This window comes from Bison bison, unplaced genomic scaffold (genome assembly GCF_000754665.1).
Source record: "Bison bison bison isolate TAMUID 2011002044 unplaced genomic scaffold, Bison_UMD1.0 scf7180017864472, whole genome shotgun sequence".
NCBI classification, from domain to species: Eukaryota; Metazoa; Chordata; class Mammalia; order Artiodactyla; family Bovidae; genus Bison; species Bison bison.
The window spans coordinates 2,731,823-2,757,228 of NW_011495033.1; the positions used below are offsets into that span (position 1 = coordinate 2,731,823).

At 39.5% G+C, this 25,406-nt stretch overlaps 2 protein-coding genes across 6 annotated transcripts in view; one reads left to right on the top strand and one right to left on the bottom strand.

The window, feature by feature from the left end:
• SLC6A4 (solute carrier family 6 (neurotransmitter transporter), member 4) overlaps nt 1-14,873 on the top strand; it is a 24,087-nt gene extending 9,214 nt beyond the window's left edge. Inside the window, exons 10-13 of the mRNA XM_010861678.1 lie at nt 936-1,140; nt 2,438-2,538; nt 6,263-6,430; nt 10,724-14,873. Coding sequence (XP_010859980.1) covers nt 936-1,140; nt 2,438-2,538; nt 6,263-6,430; nt 10,724-10,798 — 549 coding nt within the window. The 3' untranslated portion in view covers nt 10,799-14,873. The remainder of the gene's footprint in view (nt 1-935; nt 1,141-2,437; nt 2,539-6,262; nt 6,431-10,723) is intronic.
• A 3,587-nt stretch (nt 14,874-18,460) lies between these two features.
• The window catches only part of NSRP1 (nuclear speckle splicing regulatory protein 1), a 46,203-nt gene continuing 39,257 nt past the window's right edge, over nt 18,461-25,406 (bottom strand). For all 5 annotated transcript variants that reach the window (XM_010861369.1, XM_010861371.1, XM_010861370.1 and 2 more), the window contains 4 exons: nt 24,082-24,210; nt 22,919-23,126; nt 21,972-22,080; nt 18,461-20,192 (listed from right to left, as the gene is read on the bottom strand). In XM_010861369.1, the coding sequence (XP_010859671.1) occupies nt 19,133-20,192; nt 21,972-22,080; nt 22,919-23,126; nt 24,082-24,210 (1,506 nt within the window). In that variant the 3' untranslated portion in view covers nt 18,461-19,132. The remainder of the gene's footprint in view (nt 20,193-21,971; nt 22,081-22,918; nt 23,127-24,081; nt 24,211-25,406) is intronic.

A 25,406-nucleotide genomic window follows, 5' to 3' on the forward strand; every position in this document is an offset into this window, starting at 1 on the left:
ACCTGCTTCTTTGGATCCCTGGTCACCTTGACTTTCGTGAGTACAACCCCCAACCAAGAGTCAGCTTTTCATTGGGCATTGGGACACTGCACGAAGCTCTTTCTTTCCAGCCCACAGGGAGCCCTGGCTTTAGGACCAAAGAGGGAGAGGCTGTTACTGCTGTTAAGAAGTTAGGCATCACGGAGAAGGAGAAAAGTTGTTTTTGGCGGCATCTGTCACTAGAATTTGGGCATGGAGCTGGAGGTTCAGCATTTTACAGCAAGTCCAACTAGATTTTTATCTGGAGAAAAACTAAGACTTGCCTTTTCAGTCTATTTCCAGTCCTTATGGCTGCTTTCTTGGGAATACTGCCCAGAATATCTAGAGGCTGGCACCTTGGGTTTGTCACATTGTCTCCTCCAGAGAAGTTGCAATGGTGATGAAGTCAGACCTTCTCCAGTGATTTCTTTTTGAGGGGGAGGGGAGCTGAGGTAAACACTATAAAACTGTACATCAGACAGTACCTACAGGCATGGCAGGCTTGTATCCTCCTGACTCAAGGCGGATTTTGTAAATCAACTTACCTTTAGGCCATGACTCAAATGGCACTGGAGCTTCAGCAGGGCTTTGGGGACCTGTGTAGGACCCATGGGATTTGTGATTCAGGACAGAGGCAAAACCATGACCACTGGGCCCAGTGTCCGGTGTTGTAAGTTTCCCAGATTCAGTCTTTAGGGACCAGGATTCTCCAGGGTAGAGTACACAGAAGGTGTTCAGTAAACTGAAGAAAGTAGATAGAGAGGTGCTTTTCAGTTTGTCTTTAAAGCTTTGGAGTGGGGAGGAAACAAGAGAGTGACCGGTAGGGCTGGAAGAGGAGTCTGATAGGATGAGATCTTGCCTACCCTGCCAAAGCCAGTCTAAGAGGCAGGCTCTGGGGTATTTGTATTTGATCCAAGGTGAGAACTTTGCAGGATTATCCTAAGAAGTTCTTTTTGTCTCTGTTGAAAAGAGGAGGCAGTGCCTCAGCGGGCCTTGAACCAAGTTGGTGGTCTCGTTTCCAGGGCGGGGCCTATGTGGTGAAGCTGTTGGAGGAGTTCGCCACGGGACCTGCAGTGCTCACCGTGGCCCTGATTGAAGCAGTTGCTGTGTTTTGGTTCTACGGTAAGATGCTTCCTTCCACCATATCCTTCCTACACCAGCCGGTGTAGGCCCCAGAATACACAAGGGCTGGATTTGTCAGAGAAAGGCAGGCCAGTGTACAAGACATCACCTCCTGCGTGCCTTCTTCAGAAACAGGTCATTGTTTCCTCCAGACTCTGTACAACAGATTGCCTAAGCTCCTGGGAAGACTTTTTTTCTGAGTAAATGTTTACTCAGTGGACAGGCTGAAGTGGTTCCCTATAGCTTATCCACAGTGGTTGCTTAAGATCTGACAGACACAGTTTAGGAGCTTATCTTCCAAGCAAGAGGCCAGAATGTTTCTGTTTGGATTATCTGTCTTGGTAAAACCTCCAGTTTATTCCCCTTCCCCCAGCTGTGGGATGGAATCTGATAAGGGTGAAACCCCCAGGAGTGCAGAGTAAGCTGACATGGGTCCCTGGGCAGGGATCCCAAGAGTCCATGGGCAAGGATCGGGAGGGCACAGACAGTGGAAATGAAGAAAACCAAGTTCAGAGATCTTTAAAATCAAAAAGCGATTACTTCATTCTGAATATATTTATTTTCCCAGTTTCTATGATAGCACAACAGCTGCATGTACATCATTACACGTAACATGAAGAAGGCGGGGTCCCATGTTTTGAGTTATACGTGGGCCTGGTTTGGGGACTTTTTTGTGTGTTTGAAAGAAGTCCTCCCCACCCCCTCAGCACTTCAGAGAACCAAGTTCCAAGTCTGTGATGCTACAGACCCGTGGGCACTTTCAGGGAAGCACCCACAGAGCGCTCTTCCTTCCCCTTCTCCATCTCTCCCCAGTCGGAGTTCCCACTTCTCACTTTCCTGCCGGTTACTTTGTAGAGAAGAACCTTGATCTTGATCTGACAATATGAATGAGCAATAGTGTGGTTAGAATTTTCTCTTGAAAGTTTCTAGCATATGGTCAGAGTCAGTCTCTATCAAGTGGGTTCAACATTTTTAGACAAAGTTCAACTTCCTTTTCTACAGTAAGGATAAAATCAGATATATGGTGAAATCCTGGAAGGGTGGTGTGGGCACCAAGACGAGGCTTTACGACCCTGCCCAAATGTCCACCAGTCCCCCCACTCTCTGTAGAAAGAGCTTTGCTTGCTATAACAAGCATTTTTGTGACATGTTTGCCATCCCACTTTCAGGCCAGACTGGTGTCCCTGAACCCCTCCTATGGAGAAATTCCAGAGTTGCTGCTCTCTCTGAGTCAGGGGCTAGGAGGACAGTCTGTTTCCTCTCTTAGTCAATCTCCTCCTCTTTTGGATGACTGTAGGCATCAATCAGTTCTGCAGTGATGTGAAGGAAATGCTTGGTTTCAGCCCTGGATGGTTCTGGAAGATCTGCTGGGTAGCCATCAGTCCTCTGTTTCTCCTGGTGAGTTGTCATCTCCCTTCTCCTCTGGCCCTAGAGAAAAGATTCACCCTCACTCACTCACCACCATCCCTAGAAAGTTAACCACTCTTCTGGCTTCTGTCACATTATTTCATCACTTCCCTGCTCCATGATAATAACATGTAACATTCATTGAGCAAGAATTGCCAGGCCAGACTTTATGCTAAACTTATAGCCACTGCTGTTTTTTTTTAATGAAAAAGGGTGAATTTATTATGAATATGAAATCATTATAAATTACACACACAAAACAGTAGAGTCCCCAAGATATATGAAGCAAACACGGAACTGAAGGGAGAAACAGACATTTCTATGATTATACTTGAAAGCGTCAATCCCTGGTTTTCAATATTGGATCAAACGTCTACACAGGCAGTCGATGAGGAAATGGAAGATAAACTCAGGTCTCAGTTTGGTTTTCGGTCTAAAGTTTTACACCCAGGGTGAAGGTCTTGTTTGCCTTTCCTGAGTCTCAGCCCCAAGCACCATTCCTTCCCTGCGTGGAGAATATGAAAGTCAACTAACGAACAGACATGGCTTCTTTCCTCAGGGAACTAATCCAGTGTCTCTCCTTCCTTTGAAAAACAAATGAAAGGATTTAAGTAGATTATCTGGAAGCACTGGTAATAATATAAATTAATAACCCATTTATGTCAAGACTTCTGCTTCTAGTAATGGCAGACTAGTGATCCAGACCAACCCTCTCACTGAAAACAGCTAAAATCTCTGGACTTAAAAATACATTGTGTTTTAAGTATACAAAAAAGCAACAGCAAGATGACAGGGTAAAGGAACTACGAGGCCAAGACCTAGAGGAACACTGGAGCCCACAGCATATTCCAGAGCCCCTGGTCCTGAGAGTATCTGCTGCTTGGGGCAAAGTTGGCTTTGGTTTTGGAAATCTCCAGTGTCCAGGGAATGGAAGTGAAGGAGGGCTTCTGTGGTAGAGAGAGGGAGATGAAGCAGAACAGAAGCAAGAATGAGCACGCTGGCCATCTTACAGATGAATATCGAGACATGCAGGTACACAAAGCACAAAAAATAAAGGGCTGCCCTGGGAAAGTAAAAAAGAATGCGAAAGAGTTGTTTTGAAAGAAGGCACAGCTGTATCCATGTCCTCTGAGGAAATGGATGGCCCAGATAGCCTAATAAGCTGGACTGAAGGAACTGTCTCTCGCTCTAGAAGATCAAAAAGCTCCTTCCACCCTAAATTGAGTTACAGATAAATGAAAGAAGTGACAGTAATCCCTGCTGATGTGCACGGAGTCACTTTACCCCAGGCTACCTCAGAGCACACTTGGGATGTTAGCAGGGCGCTTATCCATCTTTGGGCAAACAGGCAACCCTTGGAGCTGAGCACTCTCATTTGACAATAAATGAATTCTACGTCTGACTCAAAATCTATGCCTAAAGAACTCTGGCGGGGGTCATCTTTAAGAAAATGAGTACAGAATTACTAGGACACCTGTCAGGTCCTTCATGAGCAGCACAGTAAGTCCTAGTAGCCACGATAAATATTATCATTATTATTTTTTTGACCACACCAAGCAGCATGAGGGATTGTAGTTCCCTGAAAAAAAGAAAGATTGAACTCAGGTGCCCTGCAGTGGAAGCACAGTCCTAACCGCTGGACAGCTAGGGAAGTCCCAATAAATACTGTTTTTATGCAATATTAAAAAAAATTAAAACTAATGCAAAAAAAATTACTGATGAACAAATTCCAGCATTTTAAATAAACACAAGATCTGACCATATACTTGGCATGTCTCACCTCACTCACTCTCATCTGGTCCTATCAAGAATTTGTTTCTTTAAAGTATTGCACTAAAATATTATTTCTTGATTACTGAATTTTGGCACCCCCTTAAATGCTGTATCCAAGGTGAATACCTCATATGCCTTACTCTAGTCCTGGCCCCATGCTTTTAGTATTTTCATTTCTGTGGTGGTCTGGCAAACTGGGTGAACACTTGGGCTACAATCAATGATTTTCTGTGCCAGTAAAATCCAGGTACAGATCTGGGTTCAGGCACGTGACTTATAATTTCTGTGACGTTCACTATACTCACTTCTTCTAAAGGTGCTTCAGGGCACAATTAAGAGGAGGCAAATCTGTCCTCCACTTCTGGGTTTACTTAACAGATCCCTTGCTCTGGGCTTTTTAAGGCTGCTTTAGGTAAACAACGAGCAGCTTACTTAAATATTCTTTTTCGTTGAAGCTAAGTTATGAAAAAGAAAATACTGTATACGAGCAAGAGGAGGTGGGGGTGTCTGGAGCAATACTTGGTGGCCTCAGTGGGAGCCTGCAGCCTCCCTGGACTGTGTGAGGTTCCACACACCTGACACCAAGATGAGACAAGTTACAGCTCCTGACCAGACCCTACGTTTCCCTGTTCCAAAATCACCTTCCTTAGTGGCTGGGGCTGGGGCTGAGGAGAGTCTGTCTGAGGAAAAGGTTTGCGAATGGCAAGGCTCGTTTTGAAAGCTTCTTCCTGGACTTAGGAATAGTACTGTGCTGAAGATGGATGTGTGTTTAACAGTTTCCCATTTTTATTACCTGAGGACAAAGAAAAAAAAGATAAAAATAGACATTTAACCACACAAATAATTTACATTACTGTCTTCTTTATGACTATGAAATAATAAGATAAAATTAAATCAAGAGCAATAACAATTTCGGCACAGTGGTTACTAGGCAAAAACTGGCATTTACGCTCTCTCTGGAAAACAAACTGAAATAAGAAGACTCATAAACTGAGTGTTGGGAGTGCAGCGTGAAATTTTTCTTGGTTGAAATCTTCACTGAGTTTTTAAGTAAAAAGTGTATTAAGCTGCTGTTTCCTTCCATTATTCCTTTCATTACACGGGCCAGTGGCAGGCAGGCATTTGTTGTCAAGATGCCTCGTGGCAGAGCCAGCCTTGTTGAAACCCTAGTCCTTAGCTTGGGGTTAATATAAAGAGAGAGGAGAGAAGAAACAGGTGCTCAGGAGTCTGCATCCTCTCCAGGTCTTGACAACCTTATTATGTCTCCTGGACGTAGGTGCCTTCCATCTCACCAAAAACATCAGCAGAGAAATGGGGGGGGGGGATAAATAAAAACAAAGCAGAGAAAGAGATGAAGCCCTAGGACTGGCAGGAGCCATGGAGAGGCTGCCCAGTTTATTCCTCCACCATCTGACAAACTGGGGCCTGAACTATGCCTGATGGATGCCAGTCTCTTCTCCTTTGTATCTCCCCTCAATAACTCTCTGAGGCCTTGGCATCCCTACTGTAGGGGTTGAGGTGGGGGATGGGGAGGAAAAATCAAGATAAGCACTTCCTTGTTTGCAGTTGAGGCACAGAAATTAGTGACTTCTTTGTGTCAAGAGATCAATCTAGCATATCTCACCCTTAGGCAATTTCCTGAAATTTTCTTCCCTTTAGCATTGGTGGCTTCTCCAGTGGCTCAGCAGGTAAAGAACCCACCTGCAATGCGGGAGACCTGGGTTCAATCCCTGGGTTGGGAAGATCCCTTGGAGAAGGGAAAGACTACCCACTCCAGTATTCTGGCCTGGGGAATTCCATGGACTGCGTAGTCAGTCCATGGGGTTGCAGAGTCAGACACAACTGAGCCACTTTCACTTCACTTCACTTTCTGTGGTATCAGGACGGTCTCTGTGTGGGTGTTGTGAAAATCTTTTAATGTTTCTTGACATTTCTGTTTTAGTTCATCATCTGCAGTTTTTTGATGAGCCCACCACAGCTACGACTTTTCCAGTATGATTATCCTCGGTGGAGCATCATCCTGGGTTACTGCATAGGAACCTCATCTTTCATCTGCATCCCCACATATATAACCTATCGGCTGATTGTCACTCCAGGGACACTTAAGGAGGTATGTGCTAGTCAGTGTGTGTGTGGACTGGTAATTGTTTGGGAAGAAAAGGGTTCTTATGCTCTATTCAAAGGAGAGAAGTCCACCGCAAGGATTCACCAAGAGGCTCTCAGCCTTATATAATCATATACCTACATCACTATGTAGCCTCTGATAGCTGCCACTGTCATCTTAGGGCATCTCCCATAAGCCTCAAGTATGAAGGTGAATGAGTGAGCTGTTGTCTGGATGCGCCACAGTGCACAGCCTGGTATATAGCATTCTAAACATATTAGGAAACTGCTTTGCCTCCTGCATTCCATTGAGCACAGACATCAGATCAGTGGTGTCTGGAGCAATAACACAAATTTGATTTAAGTGGATTTACTTTAAATCCACTTAAGTAGAGATTATGGTGGAAAATGTCTGTGGTCACTTTTCTAACAGCAATGTGATAAGGGCTATTTCAAAAATCATCACTAAATAAGGATGTTACAACAATATTATGTGCGTGTGTGTTAGTTGCTCAGTCGTGTCCGACTTTTTGAGACCCCGTGGACTGTAGCCCACCAGGCTCCTCTGTCCATGGGATTCTCTAGGCAAGAGTACTAGAGTGGGTTGCCATTCCCATCTCCAGGGGATCTTCCCGACGCAGGGATCAAACCCAGGTCTCCTGCATTGCAAGTGGATGCTTTACCATCTGAGCTACTAGGGAAGCCCAATAATATCATAGTTTTAGCTTACGTTACTGGAGAAAAAAAAAAGCTGCCACTATAATAGCAGGATTTGTGTCAGTAAATGAATAGTGTGCTGTAAAAATTTCAATAACAGAACCTTACAATTTGTATAAGATTGTATATATTTTAAAGTATCTTCATGTAGATTACCTTACTTTGTTATTAAAATACTTCGTGAGGTAGATGGGCAGGTATCCTTAGCAAAGATACTGAATCTGGGAATGCTGATGCTCACGGTTTCCCTATTTCAGTGACTTGTATAGGGACGCACAGTACAGGGAAGCTCAGAATCCAGGGCTTCTGGGTTTTGGTCCAATGCCCTTTCATTCTTAGGTGCAGCTTCTCTTTTGTGTCCTCAGGGTACTAATGGTTTGCGGATGTAGACATTGGCTCTAGAGGTTAGGGAGACGAGTTGTCACTTTTCATCCTGCGCTGTCAGAGTTAGTAGTTCAGGCCACCAGGATTCCCAGCAATGTTAGCAAAATTGAAAATGCTGGGTTGTTACTTGCTTGGTTGTGTTTCATGCCACAGTGAGGGTACTGTGGCAGGAGAGCCTGAAGAAGAGGCTGCTTACAGAAGTCCGTGGGTGGGTGCTTTTGCCAGAGGCGAGCTCAAAGGTGAAAAGTGGTATTTGGGGGAAAGCTAGAGGGATGTGCTCTCTAACAACCTGAGATCAGAGCTGGGCTAGTCTGTGGGCTCTTAGAGGCAAAACTCAAATATGAGTTTATCACACTCATCTTCCTAAAACATTTCACAAGAAACATGAAGTGAGAGCCTGAGGCAATTACATAGCACCTCTTTTCTGAGAACTGAGATTGCTTCTTTTTGCAAATAGAAAAACTGAATTCTAGGTGAACAGAACTCTGCAAGGAGTTCCTAATTTCCTACTCCCAGAACAGCCCTATTACAACCTCATTTCTCCCAAAGGGCCGTGGATTCTGGTGTTGTCTGAAATATATGTTCAGGCCAGAGCCACTGTGTCTGCTCCTTCAGGCTGTTTTTTATGGCAGTCATGACAGCCCACTGACCCCGCTCACGAAACCCAGAGGCCAAGGTCAGGGTTGCGCATTCAGGTCAATACATTTCAGTATTCTTTGATCACAGACTGTACCTCAAGTCTTGGTCATCTTTCTTGCAAATTCCCGTTGGCCACAAGGAAATGCTACCCAAAGGTGTACAGTTAGAGAGCTCAGATCCGTTAGTAGTAGAGAAGGCTGACTGCAGGGCCACCAGATGGGAAACAGTGGGTTAGGAAGCATCATGATACAGCCAATCAAGGGGGCCTGGGAGGGAAAAGACTATGGCAAGTCACTTACCTTCTCTGGGCCTTAGTTTCTTCATATTTAACACGTGCTCACTGAACTGGATTAACATTTCCAAAGTGTGTTGTAAGCAGCTGTAGTTCCATGGGATATCAATTAAGTGTTACTGCTGGGGAAATGTTACATGGTCAAATAATTTTGCAGAATGCTGGATTAAGGCAAAGTTAAACAGGTCTCTTTACAACAGGACTTCTGAAAAGCCTTAACATGCCTATATGCATGCTTAGTTTCTAAGAGGAATAAAGCATGTTTTTGCCAAGCACCCCAAGGGACTATTAATTTTTTTGTGAATACCAGACTTTATGGTCTATAACATTCTATCTATGAGGGAGGGAGAACTCATATGACATTTTGGTATTTTTTTTTTTTTTTTAAAAGACTAAGAGTAAAGTAAATTTCATAACTCTTCTGGGCCCTAGCCACATACAAGGCTGGAGTTTGTGGAGTAAGTCACCACCTGCTCACCTGTAATTTAGAGCCTGTCACGGGCATCTGCAACCTGGAGGTCTCAAGGTTGGAGTCATCACCTGGATTAGGTGACTGTCAGAGAAGCCCTTAGTGACCTGCAGAAAGACACTGGGAATATGGTCCCTAATAAAATCATGAAGATGGTAACAGTGATCCAGTGCTTGCATGATCACCTTGCAGAAGGCCAGGGACTGGAAAATTTTGAGAGCAGTAATAGTCTGGCAACTGGAATGCTGCCCAAATATGGGAAATAAGTGTACCTGGCCTTTTGGGAAATAAGCAGTAAGAAGGGCAGCAGAATGGGCAAGTAGAGGTTACAGCACAAAACCTTTTGTGCTTTTCTCTGTGGGTCTTGCTTCTGCCATACGCCTGACTGCTCTTCTCTCTCTGCACAGTATAGCTTCACTGAAGACTAGTTAGAGTGATGTGTCCAGTTCTCAAAAGGCCTAATTCTCCTTTATCAGTTATGGGTTACAGATTCATCTTTGAGAAAGAACGGTTTGTGAAAATTTGCTTTCTGTGACCAGACATGTCCAGGTAGCTGATGAGCACTGTAGTAACTCCTTTTTAAATGGATTCCCAGGGTGAGGTTTCATTACGGTCATCAGGAACACAACACGAACAATTTTGTGAATTTCATTACCTATGAGAATGGGAACTTTTAAAATTCCATAGGCCCTGCTCCTTAAAGAAGAATAACTCCCAGAACCAAGAAATAAAAGATTAAAGGGGACCACATACTTTTCAATCCAAAATAAAAGGACAAGTAGCAGAGCCTCACCTAAAATCAATAAATCAAAATATACTTTCAGATCCAATTTTGCTTTGCTAACCATAGGTTCAGATTTTTGGGTATCAAAGATTTTACTGAGCAACTGAGTATTTTCTTTCCTAAACCTCTGCAGTGCTCCCTACATCTCTGAGCTGTTTCACGTCACCCTAATGCTAAGTTTTACAAGGCAGGCTGTGTATTTCATACCCAAACCCAAGCATATTTCAGATCTGTCCAAAAGCTCCTGTGCACCCCAGCTGTTTCTATGGTAAAGATTCTCAGTCTTTTCCCTGTAATGAGTACTATGTCAAAATGAGATTGCTTTAGCAATGATGATTTGAATGGGCACATCTTTTAAAATTATGTAATAATTTGCACCCTTGTATGAACTAACTACAGGTGAATTCATTAAGGCAGTAACATCTTGGCTGTTCCAGTGACTGAGCACTATCCACTGTGACTGTAATGTGTATGCAGGGCACAAGGAGCCTGGCTGAGGTGGGGGGAACCAGAATCCAGTGCTCATTCTGCTCCCCAAGCCCTGTGGGCCACATGAAGCCTCCTCTATCCAGAGAAATGGATGTCCTTTCCCAGACCATCAAAGGCATGTTATGGGCCAGCACTGGTTCTATTCAAGGGTCATCATTTTCTCCTATTAGTGTTAGAGTGACTTTTTAGTTTACAGATGCTTTTATATAGTTCCTTTATATGGCATTTCTACCCATATTTGAGAACAAACAAATTAGGGATTCCTTTCGTTTTTAAATTTCTTTCTTTGGCTGTACCTCATGGCATGCAGAACTTCCCCGACCAGGGATCAAACCTGCACCCCCTGCAGTGAAAGCTGGACTGCCAGGGAAGCCCCAGGATTCCTTTCTTAACAAGTCAATAAAACTATTCCAATTTACTATTAACCACCATTTAAATGCTATTTAACCTTTAATATTAATGTTGAAAAAAACTTTAAGCATTAAATTACAAGAATATTTATAACATCATATCTTCTTCCTAACAGCGTATTATTAAAGGTATCACGCCAGAAACACCGACAGCAATTCCCTGTGGGGACATCCGCTTGAATGCTGTGTAAAACATCAACAAAAGGAAGATGGCTTCCCAATAACCTCTTCCTCCAGTCCTGACAAGTCACACATCGCCTTCTCCCTCTAAGTCAATGAGTTTCCGGCTAAGCCTATCAATGGAAGGGCCTTCTTCATAGAGACACAGTCCCAAAAGACTACGGTGCCCAGATTTTTTCGGCCTCCAGTCACTTTGTGTGAAATCTCCGGGACATGTTACCACGTTAGACTCTGTGATGCAGCTAAAGTGGACTGCTTTGAATGTGTGAAGCTGTGTATGAAAACCACCATGTCATCATTAGGACTAGTTTAGGATCAAGTCTGTGAAAGTCTCCTATGTCATTCCTTCTTATGATCATCAGTATCTAATATCGTTTGCTTCCAAAGATTTCAACTGCTCATGACTGCATAAACCATGTAGGAAAAAACAGGGATACTGTCTTGCTAGCCATATGTTTTCTGAGTAGCAGAGAATCCTATAGCTGGAGTCTATTAGAACCCTGTAACCTGTGTGCTGCTGTGGAATCAGGAGAGGAAGATTTAAGAAGCTAAATTGAAAAAATAATGTGTATGTGTGAGCATGTGTGTCTGTGTGTACAACTGTTCCAGTGTATCCTTACCCATTACAAACTATATGAATTTCCTCTAGTTTTTTTTTACATTAACAAATTCCACCTACTGAAATTTGTATGTATGTTATTATTTAAAGGGTATAATGACTATGACAGGCTCTGCCACCTATTCCAAGGACACCGCTTTAGCCCATATGCTTTCCTCTATGGGCTGGCCTTTAATATTTGCTGCACTTCACTGCCATCATCCTGTCTCTCTCTACTAAACATACAGGGTAACAGTCCACAGGCTAATCTGGCCTATTTCATTAGTCACTGTGGCTTGGCTGTGAACTACTCTGAAGATGAATATTGATAAATGCATCTTCAGTGTTCAGTTGGCTATCTGGTTTAAGCTCTGTCTACTTCAAATGACTGAGTTTGACCACTAAGGTTATTTTGCTTTGTGAAGAGCAGATAAATCTAATTCTCAGAGGGTGTAGAGGTCTGACACCCTGACCTAAACCAAGGTCATCCTCAATCCAAAAGTAATTAAGAGAGTCTGGTAAGTGAACCTCCTCCCAACTCCTTGACTTTTCCTGGGTGGCCATCAGGATAGTGGGCCCTCCAGATAATTTTCAAGATTGAGTCTAAATAAGGCTGATTGGAAAACCACATAAAACCCTTAATACAGATCTAGTAAATGTGACTTCAGTGGCTTGGGACACTCAGATGCATAGGTAGAGAAGCAAATTTTACCATGTAGTGACATTTCCTTAACCAAAACCTTAAAGGCAGTAAAGCCTAGTCAATGATAAAAGGACTTAATCTTCTGGCCCCGTATCACATCAGTCCTCTACATGAATCTAATTCAATCCTAACAACCTTACAGAAAGAAGATCCCTATAGTAGAGGCCTAATTTCATCCAATTATAGATCTTTCTCCCTTGGCTTCCTTTCCCCAACAATAATCCCCAGCCACCTTCCTGTATTCCACTACATCCTTCTATTTCTGATGCCCTGCTTTCCCCAGTGGGGTATTTTCCCCATAGATGTCAGCTGCTGAGAAATTTCCCAAATTATCAGAGGAAAAGAGGAGGGGGATTTAAAATGACTCTTATTGACCTACCTTATCTTTGCCTTTTCATTCCTTCTTGCTACCTTATGTCCATTCTCTTTGCTTTCTAGGGTGCTGAAAGGAGAGAGGTGATATAAGTGGCAGTGTATTTGGTGGTAAATAGCTTTGCAAATTTTAAGAACTTGCTTTATATGGATTCTCCCCCTCTCACACACGCTTATACGTTTTCCAAAGATACCATTTTTTAAACAGCACTTTTTCAAACAAAGAGTTTTGTCAAGCCAGGTGTTATACAGGTGTTTTGAAAATTTTCAAATGTCACTAGACTTTAAAAAAATCCAAAATCTCTCTTCAATATAGTCTGCATTTACTTGATTCCTATTTATCAATACTACTCTGAATATTTTTTAAGGAAAACTTAGTTGGTAGACCAACTTTAAAATAATCTTTTAAAGACCTTTTACATCTAATGTAGTATTTACATAAAAGCAAAAAATAAAAATGAACTGTAAAGTGCTGAAGTTAATTTCTTTTCTGTAATTTACTAGTAAGAAATAGGGAACAGACAAGACACAACAAAAGAATGGAGGCCAATTCAGTTGACTGAGATTGTTCCTACATGTTGATATGTAATGGAGTCCAAACAATTTATCTCCATTCCAAAAAAACTTGAGACCCATTTAAAACTTACTCCATTTGTTGTGTGGAATGCATGACTTGTAACCTAAATTCACTGCCCTGGCTGCCCCATCTGGAGATGGAAGCAAAGACCCCTACAAACCCACCCAATCAATGTATTAGCTCCAAAATCATATAATGACAAATCAAATAATGAATCTCAAAGTAAGGCAAAGTGATTCTGTGAGATTAGTCACTCTCTCACCATCCTCTCTTTTTATGCAGCTTGTTAATTTGGTGCCACCAATACCAAACAAAATTTTAAGTACAAAGTTCCACTTATCCACCCCCAAATCTCCTTAAAAAGGGAGACTATTCCCCTAGAATTAGAACTGTTCTCTCTGAAAAGTAGGAAAGACTGACCTGGTATGTTCTATCTGTTGTACAGTTGATTTGGAGGTCATCGTCAAAGCAAAGCTTAAAACCACGGAATGCAGCAGCTTAACTGTGCTGTTCTTACGCATCTTAAGACAATCATTAGCTATCCAATGGTACAATCCATGCCCAGTTCCTTTCGTAGCATGTCTTTCGGCTCATAAATCAACACCTGGTGCTTAAGATATCATTAAAATAAGGCAGTATTCAGAAGGCATTTTCTCCATTTTTTTGGTCAGAGACAGTTGGGAAGAGCAGTAGATCCCTCAAAGAGACTATTACAATCTGTCATCACCATAAACCAATGAAAACAAAACAGTTCTACGCCAAGTAGGAAGTTGTATACTTCAGTCATCATGGAGCTCACCTGTTACTTACAAGGAGAGTTACACAAAAGGCTATAAATTAGGAAGGTAAATTTAGAAAGTGCTTGCAAAGTATGCTGGAGACTGAAATTTATAAATCCAAATATTGAAGAAAAAAACAAACATTAAGACAAGGTATATCCCTATACTGTAGAAAGATTTCCTGGTGAAACATTCTGAATTTTTTTCTCCAATATCACAGATAAGCCAGTGATATATATTAAAATGTGTCCTGTTTAGTTCCATGGAAGGACTATTTCAAAAGCTCTAAATCTTTTGTTATTTTTATAGTATCACCTTTCCCCCTCATTGGTTAACTGTCTCTAAATTTCAATGATGGAACAATGTTTTAAAGTTCAGATAACTACATTAGAAGGCAGAAACAAACCTACTTACTTTCTCTACTCTTCCTGGGATCTAGAAATTTCTAAAGAAATATTTCCTCTCCTAGAATGACATAACATAATACTCCTCTCAATTTTTTAATAGGCATTTACTACAATGGAAAAGATGGAATCTTAAGTATGTCTTTGCTTGTGTAACATATAGTTGGAATCCATTTAGTACTGTTTCTACATTAGGTGTATCAAAACAAATTTTGTAATGATTCACAATATATTTCAATTGAAATTTAAGCTTGTATTTCTCTTAACACCACCTCATAATATCCATACCAAACTGCTCTACCACCAATCAAGTTTTACTTCCTTATCAAAAACAGATTATCTTCCCTGGCCAAATCTACTTTGGCACCAGTGTGCACTGGTGGAGCACGTCATCAGAAAAGTTTTATGTCTGCTAAACTAAGAACCTTATCATTTAGGAGACAGAATAGGTGATTTCAGTCCTTCAGTTCTACAACTGAAGACTATAATTATAGTAGATAATCTAACAAATTGTAAACACTGACAGTTCAAACAAATATTTAGGAAAGAGGAGCTAGCCCATCTCTAGGCTTAAAATGCCTGAAGTGAAAGTGACATACATCAAATAAATCTCAGAGAAATGTTGAAAATAAAGGAATGAATGAAAGTGAAAGTGTTAGTACGTCAGTTGTGTCCAACTCTTTGCATTCCCATGGACTGAAGCCTGCCAGGCTCCTCTGCCCATGAGATTCTCCAGGCCAGAATACTGCAGTGGGTAGCTGTTCCCCTCTCCAGGGGATCTTCCCAACCCAGGGATTGAACCCAGGTTTCCTGCACTGCAGGCAGATTCTTTACCATCTGAGCCACCAGGGAAGCCCCAAATACCTAAATTTCCATAAACAAGAATATTTGCTAATTTTTAAAAAAAGTTACTTGATTCTTACTTGAACTCTAATATTAGAAGTATACCTTATCTTAAAACTGATACATGAAAAATGCAAAGTTTAAAGGATAAAATTAGGGACTTATGTAAAATAAGAATTTGCAGTTATTTCTCCAGTAACATTTAAATATGATCTACATATTTACATGATCTACAGTGATTTACAAAAAACACAAAAAACATTTTCAGGATACTTTGTGTTGAACGTATCAATGGTAGCGATTTAGTCGCTAAGTTGTGTCCGACTCTTGCAACGCCATGGACTGTATAGCCTGCCGGGCTCCTCTGTCCTTGGGAATTCTCCAGGAAAGAATACTGGAGTGGGTTGCCATGTCTTCCTCCAGGGGATCTTCCCAACCCAGGGATCGAACCCCGGTCTCCTGCATTGCAGGGCAGATTCTTTACCAACTGAGCTATGAGGGAAGCCCTGAAAGTATCAATGGGGTGCTTCAAATTCTGGACTATATACAGTTAACTGAATTATATAAATGGTACTTCATTTTCCTCATCTTTAGTTTCTTCTTCCACATGATTTATAGCTAAGAATAAATAAATATTTTCTACTATTCACCTCTGTCAACTGTGGTTATATGAAATTGTCCAATGTTATTTTTTTCATGAAACATTTAAACTTCAGTGACAGAATTAAACCTGTTTATACAAAATAAAGAGTCCCCTCTTTAAGATGCATGAAATGCCCATGTACTCATTTATGCAATTTAGTCACAGATGTTCCAAGTTATATTTTAAGACATCAGTAAATGCCTTTTGTTGTTAACTGCTACTGTAGTAACTCTTAACATCATGATGAATAGACTGTCTCATTAAAAAGAAGAAAAAAACAGAATGAAACAAAAATCCCTTCCAAACTCTTAAGGTTAAAAGAAAAATCTTAACTGTGTATTGTCAAAACATCCCCCAAAATATCACTGCATGTGATCTGCAAATACTTAGTATCAAAAGTACCTAGAATTAGAAATATTAAATTTCAGTAAAGCAAAATGAATTATTATAATCTGTGCAGAGCTTCAGTTTATAATGTACTTTCACAGATACCAGGTTTCCCTGGTGGCTCAGATGGTAAAGAATCTACCCACAATGCAGGAGACCCGGGTTCAATCCCTGGGTTGGGAAGATTCCCTGGAAAAGGAAATGGCAACCCACTACAGTATTTTTGCCTGCAGAATTCTGTGGACAGAGGAATCTGGTGTGCTAAAGTCATGGAGTTGCAAAGAATTGGACACGACTGAGGCAACTAGTACTTTCACAAGTATCATGTCACTTGATCATCAGATCTATGTGATAGATGTCATTTCCCCAGTTTTGTAGATAGGGAGTGTGAGGTACAGAGTGATTAACTGATTTGCCCAGGTTCACACAGCTGAAAAGTTCCAGAACAGGCCTTATACCTAGGTTTTCTGATTGCAGGCCAAAGATTATTTGCATGAAAGTGAAAGTCACTCAGTCGTATCTGACTCTGAGACCCTGTGAGACAGTCCATGGAATTCTCCAGGCCAGAATACTGGGGTGGGTAGCCATTCCATTCTCCAGGGAATCTCCCCAACCCAGGGATCGAATCCAGGTCTCCCACATTGCAGATGGATTCTTTACCAGCTGAACCACAAGGGAAGCCCATTATTTGCATGTCTATCTTTAAAAACATCATCCATATAAAACTCCATAGACTAAACATTCTCTGACATAAATCATACCAATGTTTTCTTAGGTCAGTCTCCCAAGGCAATAGAAAGAAAAACAAATGGGAATTAATCAGACTTAGAAACATTTGCATAGCAAAGAAAACCATAAAGTGAAAAGACAACCTATGGAATGGGAGAAAATATTTGAAAATAATGCAACTGACAAGGGCTTAATGTACAAAATACATAAACAGCCCATACAACCCAATCGAAAAATGGGCAGAAAACCTAGAGAGTTTTCCAAACAAAACATACAGATGGTCACAGGCACATGAAAAGGTTCTCAACATCCCTGATTATGAGAGAAATGCAAATCAAAGCTACAATGAGGTATCATTTCATACCAATCAGAATGGTGACCATTAAAAAGTCTACAAATAAGAAATGCTGGAGAGTGTGTGGAAAAAACAGAATCCTTCTACACTGCTTGTGGGAATGTTAAGTAGCTGCAGCCACTACGAAAAACAGCACAGAGGTTCCTCAGAAAACTAAAAACAGAATTACCATATGGTCCAGCAATCTCACTCCTGAGCATGTATCTGGACAAAACTGCAACGCAAAAAGATACATGCACTCCTATGTTCATAGCAACACTATTCACAATAGCCAGAGACAATATCCAAGACGTGGATACAACCTAAATGTCCATTGACAGATGAATGGATAAAGAAGATGTGGTACCTATACACAATGGAATACTACTCAACCATGAAAAAGAACGCCATTTGCGACAACATGGGAAACACAAATACCGTATGATACACCTACATGTGGAATCTAAAATACAGCACAAATGAACCCATCTACAAAACAGAAACAGGCTCACAGACATAGAGAACAGATTCTGGTTTCCGAGGGGTGGGGGGAAGGCAAAGGAATAGACTGAGAGTTTGGGTTAGTAGATGCAAATTTTTACACTTAGAATGGATAAACAGCAAGGTCCTATTGTACAGCACAGGGAACTACAACCAATCTTCTGGGATAAATCATAATGGAAAAGAATACAAAAAAGAATGTATATACAACTGAGTCACTTTGCTGTATAGCAAAAATTAACACCTTAAAAATCAATTAAAGAAATATTAAAAAAAAATCATCCACAGAAGGCAAAATAAACAGTACTGGAACAAGAGTAAACAAGTGGAGGGAGAAGGAAAATTAAGATAGTGAACCACAGAACAGTTGTTTACCAACTCAATTTAAGTCCATTATTTTAGACCTCAACTATTTAAAAGAACACGTACCTAGCCATACATATAATGAATCCCTTATTTATACTGATCCAAATAACTCATTATCATTATTTAACCAAGAACTGCTACCCTGTGCTCTAGTATGACAACTCTAACAAAGGAATTCAATTCTTCACCAAAGCTGAAGACTTTTAGCCTGTCATTCATGGGCTTCCATGATCTCACCTGAAATTTTCCATTTACACTGTACTACACCCCTCTGTGTACACTCAGTCTATGCTTTTGCAGTATTTGTCACTGTCACTGATAAGACTTAGTATAGAACCTCTATATATGGAACTGTAATAAACTACTGTATTTTTAAGAGTGTATTAAACAAGACATGTTCATAAATAGGCTACCCAGTTCTTTAGCTAATTTTTTTAATTTAAGGTATCTCCATCTTTTCACCCTTAGCTAAAACTCATTTATATACATAACTAATTTAATATCTTGCTAAGGTTTCACAAAAGAGGAATGACGGCATGACACGAGTGACATTTTAAATGTGACAGTTTTAAATAAGCATCAATTAAATGGTACAAATGTATCACAATTTTTATAAAAGAGAGGTATGTTGTGAGCTAAAAAGCTTAGACAAGATCTGTGATTTATATTTTATACTTTAATACAAATTTTAGGACATAAAATGATATTCTCCATTCAAATCCACATTATTATTATCTGAAACACAATATTTATAAAATAAACAGCTCCTGCAACAAAATCAACAATAGAAGAGTTGTTTAAATTATTTTTTAATGGTCATAGTAGAGCCAATTTTCCTCATATTACCTATGAGGATTTAGCAGTCTCTTTAGGTTACTTGAATATAACCAAGAATGTCATACTGATAAGTAAATATTACATATTAACTTAGTTAAACATTCAAGATAAAAGGACTGACTTCTGACTTAACCTAAACCCAAAATGAATTTTGAAAATATATTTTAAAATACCCTCCCAACCACTCAACACACTTCTTTATGTGTTCACACAGCATGTTTCAGGAGCTGTAATTTTCTGTGCTTCCATAGGTCTTTCTACTGGGGCAGCCATCAATCATCTTCTTTCTCAATATATGTCTTTGCATTAATCCTTGCCATTTGCCGGGCCAAGTATCTGTCTCTTGCTGACGTTACAGTTTCTTCATTGCTCCGCTTTGCAAACTTGTTCACAGTCTCGTGCAGCCTCTCCTGTTCTTTGCCTGTCTCTTGGCATTCCTCTGTGATTCTGTGTTTTGCTCCCAATGATGCTTCAGAACTAGAGGGTTTCTCTGGGTTTCTTTCTTTGTCCTTTTCCATGTCTCTCATTTTACTGGCTCTTTCCTGGTTAACAAACCTATCCTTTGCCCTAGAATTTGGGCTGCTTTCCTTTCTGTCTCGATTTCTTTCTGAAGATTCAACACTGACTTCTCGTTTTTCTCTATCTCTGTATTTATCACTATTTTCATATCTTTCTTTTCTTGCTTTCACATGCTCTTCCTTTTCTTTGCTTTTCTCTTCCTTCTCGCATCCTTTCTCATTGTGTCGGTCATAATTATTTCGTTGTCTGTGTCTTTCCTGTTCTCTGGAGGGATATTTCTCCCTGTCTTTCTCCCTTTTCCATTCTCTGTCATTCCTTTCTCTCTCGTCTCTTCCCCTCAGTCTCTCTTCTTCATGCCTCTTCCAGTGGGAATCTCTGTGACTGGACTCTCTGTGCCTATGGGAATCCCTTTTTTCTTTTCGAGAATCACGGTCAGTGTGGTAGCTGTCCTGCTCCCTGGCTGGTCTCTCTTGGTGTTCATCTTCCCTTTTCTCATGGCCTCTTGACCTGGAACTTTTTGTGTGGCATTGGGTGCCATGTTCTCTTTCCTCACTAGATGACGGTGAGCGGGCAGGATTCCTGTGATGCTTGGAGTGACTGCTTAGAGTCTCCATGCCCTTTTCCCTTCTGCAGTTCCCTTTATCCCCCTCCATTTCATCATTCTCACTGCTCTTAGCATCAAAGTCACTGTCTGCATCTGGGTTTTCCTCTACTTTCACACCAGTTTGGCGAATGCAGTTCTCAGGAGGTATTCTGCTCTCTGAACTTACTTCATCAGAATATCCTTTTGATTTCTCTTCTTTTATCTCAGACCTTAAGAAAAATAATGTAACACAAAATGCCACATTATTAATAATAGTAAGTAAGTTCTATAAATAAATTCATGGAATTTTTATCAGTACTTAAGTCAATACACTTACAACTGTATATACTTTCTGATTATCCCAAATTCAAAAAGGTGCTGATGTCGATTTACCTGGTAAACATCTATCATTAGTATATTCTAATCATTCAGATTATTTTCAATACTGGTAGAAATGAAAAAGTAAAAATCAGCCCTTCTGTATAGACCACTAGAACCTTCAGGTAGGGGTCTGTGGAAAGTTTTCTAGAACCTTCAGGTAGGGGTCTGTGGAAGGTCTTCCTTTTTGCCAAACAGACAACAAATAATTAGGAAAAGGCATATTCTGGAATAAGTACTAGTTTTCAACAAGAAGTTCAAGTTGTGGCTCTTTGATGAATTTTTATTTTTATTTCTTTCTAAAAAATACTTAAAATAGTCCTGGAAAAAGATGAAGATAAATTTTTTTCACCACAAAATGGTGACAAAATCTAATTCTAAATATCACTAAATAATCCTTCTCACGATTGAAAAGGCATCAGCCTCCTGCTATACACCTCAGCATCTATTATAACAAAATGGAAACACGTGAATCCATCCAGCTATTATGATCAGTTACATTAACACTGTTTACAACACCTGCATTTTCCCAGCTGATCAGCATGGTTGATTTATTTACATTACTCACACATTCATTCTCAGTTATCACTTATTCATTACACAAACAAAGCAACAACTATGGTTCTCAAGGAACTGCTTTCCTTAGATACAAATTTAGAACAAATTTTACCTTCAAATATATTTATGTATATATATATTTATAGCATGATAATTTCACTATTCCTATATCTTATGGGCTTCCCAGGTGGCATTAGTGGTAAACAACGCACCTGCCAATGCAGGAGATATAAGAGATGCAGGTTCAACCCCTGGGTCAGGAAGATCCCCTGGAGAAGGGAATGGCAACCCATTCCAGTATTCTTGCCTGCAGAATCCCACTGCCAGGCTCCCAGGACAGAGGAGCCTAATGGGCTACAGTCCAAGGGGTCGCAAAGAGTCAGACTTGACTGAAGCGACTTAGTATGTATAATATCTTATAATTTTATTCAAAATTCCTCCAACCCTTACTTTCTAGACCAGTACTAATAGGAATGCCAACAGAAATGAGGAATTCCCTGGTAGTCCAGTGGTTATGACTCAGTGCTTTCATTGCTGAGATCCAGGTTCCAACCCTGGTGGGGAATTAAGATTCCACCAGCTGCATAGCATAGCCAGAAAAAAAAAGTCTACAGAAATGGTAATGTCCATATCTGTGCTGTCTAATATTGTAGCCAGTAGCCAAATGTGCGAATGGAGTACTTGAAATGTGACTGATGTGACCAAAATTTTAGATTTAATTTAAAGAGCCACATGAAACTAGTGGCTACATAGCAGATAATGCATTTCTAAGCCCCTGATTATGTGAATCTTTATGTTTTACAGAGGCTAGGTCCTATTTATGAAAAGATACGTTTTTCTTTTTATGTACTATATGAACATGCAGAATTACTAAAATAAAAATATCTTGAGCTAAAGGTTTAATTAAAAAGCTGTAAATCTCTAGTTTTTCATTCAATTAGGTCAGGTTTGGCTGACAACAAAATATGCAATACTACAGTCCTCTACTTCCAGGGAGTTTAAATGATCGTAGGATCACATCAGAACTCAAGGGCAGTATCTTTCTTCTAAATACTCCATATGCCACATCTCACCTGGCTTCACGAAAGCTGCATGTAGGTACTTCCTCTTCACCAACTGCTTGATTTAATAGGTGCCTATAAAATCCACTGAGATCTCTCTGCTTGGTTACATCCAAACGTGCTAAGAGAATGAAAGCAAAAGTGAGATAAATATATTCAACAAGGCAAAACGTAGTTCAGTTTTACAGGCACAGAGTATATAACATAGTGTATAAACTGGTCTCTAGATCTATATAGTCTAAGGCCAAATTTGGCCTGTGCCTTTTTCATCAATAGATTTTTACTGGAATGTAGCCCTGTTTATTTACTATCTCGTCCTGAGTGGTGCTCTAAATGAACACACCCAAGTCTTACACATGTGGTTTTCATCCATTTAAAGTTGGTGAGCACTCGACAAATAAGCTGTTTATAATTACTTATTTTACTTTGATCATGAGAAATGACCATGAGTAGAAAGCACTGCAGTAAAGCATTAAGATACTTTTTGGCCTCTGCACATCTTTGTTCTTTCTTGAATTAATTTTATTCTTTTTGTAAATGCCTAGTTAATGCTCCTTGGGTGATGTTAGTTTTCTCATCTCAGGAAAATATAACTAGGATTTAAATCTCAGTTTATATTCCCTTTGACAAATGCTGTGCTGTTACACCTTGTAATAGATGTTTTCACATTTGAAATCATTTTCTAAGGCAATGACTTGTGATGATTATAGTTTTAAGCAACAAAATAAGATATAATTAGAAAGTTGAATAGATATAACAGTTACTAAGAGTGCAACTGTGTTTTTACCTAAAATCTTCTATTTTATACTATATAACATCATATACTTTGTACCCTGTGTTCACATACATAAATTATGACAACATTGTAATCTAAAAGTTCAGTGACCGAGCAAATGGCTACCACAGGGCAGGATTCTCCTATTTCTATCTCCTTCTACCCTTCTCCTCTTTCATTTCACCTTCAAGTGCAGCAGCTCTTCTTTCCCTTTCTTCCTCTTCAGCTCTCTCTTGCAGTTTTTTCTTATAAGCAGATGTTACAAATGCCTCTTTATCATCAAATTCTCCCTTTTCCATTTCTCGTTCTCTCTGTATTTTCTTTTCCATTCTTTTTTCTTGTTCCTTTTTTCTAATTTCAACTGCTTTCAGTAAGTTGTGAATGTACTTGGGCTTCTTTAGGAGAGAGTCAAAGATAATGAATTGTTAATATTATATTGTTATCACGAATTCATTAAGATAGAAAGTCAAACAAATAGGATCAACTTCTCAAAATTCAATATAAATTTACTAGCAAGACTGAAAATAAAATTCGTTTCAACAGAAATTTAAGTACAGACAGAATTATTCAAAACACCATTTTCTTTTTAAATCTCAAACTAAACAGGTAATTTTCCCACTGTTTTTCTCACCCTTTTTATAAAATGGTATTTTTTTTTTACTTCTTCAGACATGTGAACAGGAAACCTTTCCAACTAGTTTTTTCACATTAGTTGAAATACAATTATTTAAAATAGTAGCTTTAATATAATTTTACACCACTACTTTATTTTAGATACTGTAAGATGTAAAGATCCTTAAAAACAAGTCTATGCTTTGTTAAAGAGTGATAGAAAATTTGAAATTATCTCATTCAATCTCCACACCTTTACATTTTCGTCAAACTAAAAATTTGATTGTGATACACGTGGATGATTCAGTTAACAGCTAGGAAGCAATAAAAAATTATAAAACACAAATAAACATAAACAGGAGGAGAAGTACAAAGACTTGCCTAAGAAAAACTTTCAAAAAATAATTTGAAAAGTTTTCAAAGCAAAAAACAAAATTTATAAAATTGTTAGATAATTCTCTTGCTCCTTGTTGCTGCTGCTACTGCTAAGTCACTTCAGTTGTGTCTGACTCTGTGCGACCCCATAGACGGCAGCCCACCAGGCTCCCCCGTCCCTGGTTAGGATACTTTATATATAGCTTCCTAGATTCTAACAAATCCACACTATCTGGAACGAGGGGCTCTTTACATTTTATATACCTAAAATTTTTTGTCAGATCATTCTCGTGGTGAAATAAGGGTAAGATACAAAACACAGGTCAAAGTCAAAGAAAGTTTGTATTTTCAGCTACAAACCTTTCGGTCTTTTCCCAAAAGCAATTTGGGGTTACTTTCTTCCTTCTTTTTCTGCATTTCCTCATAAATACTGTCATATTCATATACAGTAGAATCTTCTGCAAGAGCCTTCTGAATTTCAAGTTTGGTCTTTAAAAAAAAAAATTGAACATATTTCAAAAATATAAGCCAACTAATAGATACCAGAAAAAGTCTTAAGTAGTTTTTTGGGGATAGGATCATAAATCAGAAATATGTCATAAAAATTGTTATCAACCACATTTTCAACTTAAAACACTTAGAACAGAGCCTTATAGAGAGTAAGTGTTAATTAAACATTGTGCTGTGCTTAGTTGCTCAGTCATATCTGACTCTTTGCGACCCCGTGGACTACAGACCCCCAGGCTCCTCTGTCCATGGGATTCTCCAGGCAAGAATACCAGAGTGGGTTGCCATGCTCTCCTCCAGGATATTAAACATTATTTATTACTATCTATTCCCTTAAAGATAAATAGTTGTGTGTTTAGTTCCTCAGTTGTGTCTGACTCTTTGCGAGCCCATGGACTGTAGCCAGGCTCCTCTGTCCAGAGGTTTTCCAAGCAAGAATACTGGAGTGGATTGCCATTTCCTCCTCTAAGGGATCTTCCTGACCCAGGGATTGAACCCGAGTCTCCTGTGTCTCCTGCATTGCAGGCAGATTCTTTACCCAATGAGCCATCAGGGAAGCCCCAAAATAGTTATCCACATCAAAAAGTCAAAAGGACTAGGGTATGACTTAGGAACATCAAACGTTAATTTTGAGATGCCTATATTACATATTAAACTTTCATATCATTTTTAATTGTGTTACCAAATAAAATGTTCAGGTTTCAAATGGTAGGAAATACTTTTCTTTTGTAATTGAAAAATGCTTTATTTTTAGAGATGTCACCTCTAGAATTTAAGTAATATATTCACTAAAGAAATTACTTTGCAATACAAGTAGTTTAAAGAATTTTTTGTCTGATATAGTTTTCATTAAAAATATTTTAATAATTATAAGGAACTTTTTATTTATTTTCACTGAAGTGTAACTGACATAGACTATGATTTGACATTTGTGAAATGACCAGTAAGTCTAGTTACCATCCATCAGCATACAAAGCTACCAGAAAAAAAAAAAACTTCCTCAAGTGCCAAAAACTTTTAAGATTTACTTTCTTAACAATTTCCAAATTTGCATACAATGTCTATAGTCACTACAGACTACAGTCACTATGCTGTATATTACATCACCATGATTTTTTAAAAAAATAACTTGAATTTTGTACCTCTTGATCCCCTTCATCCATTTCACCAAGCTCCCC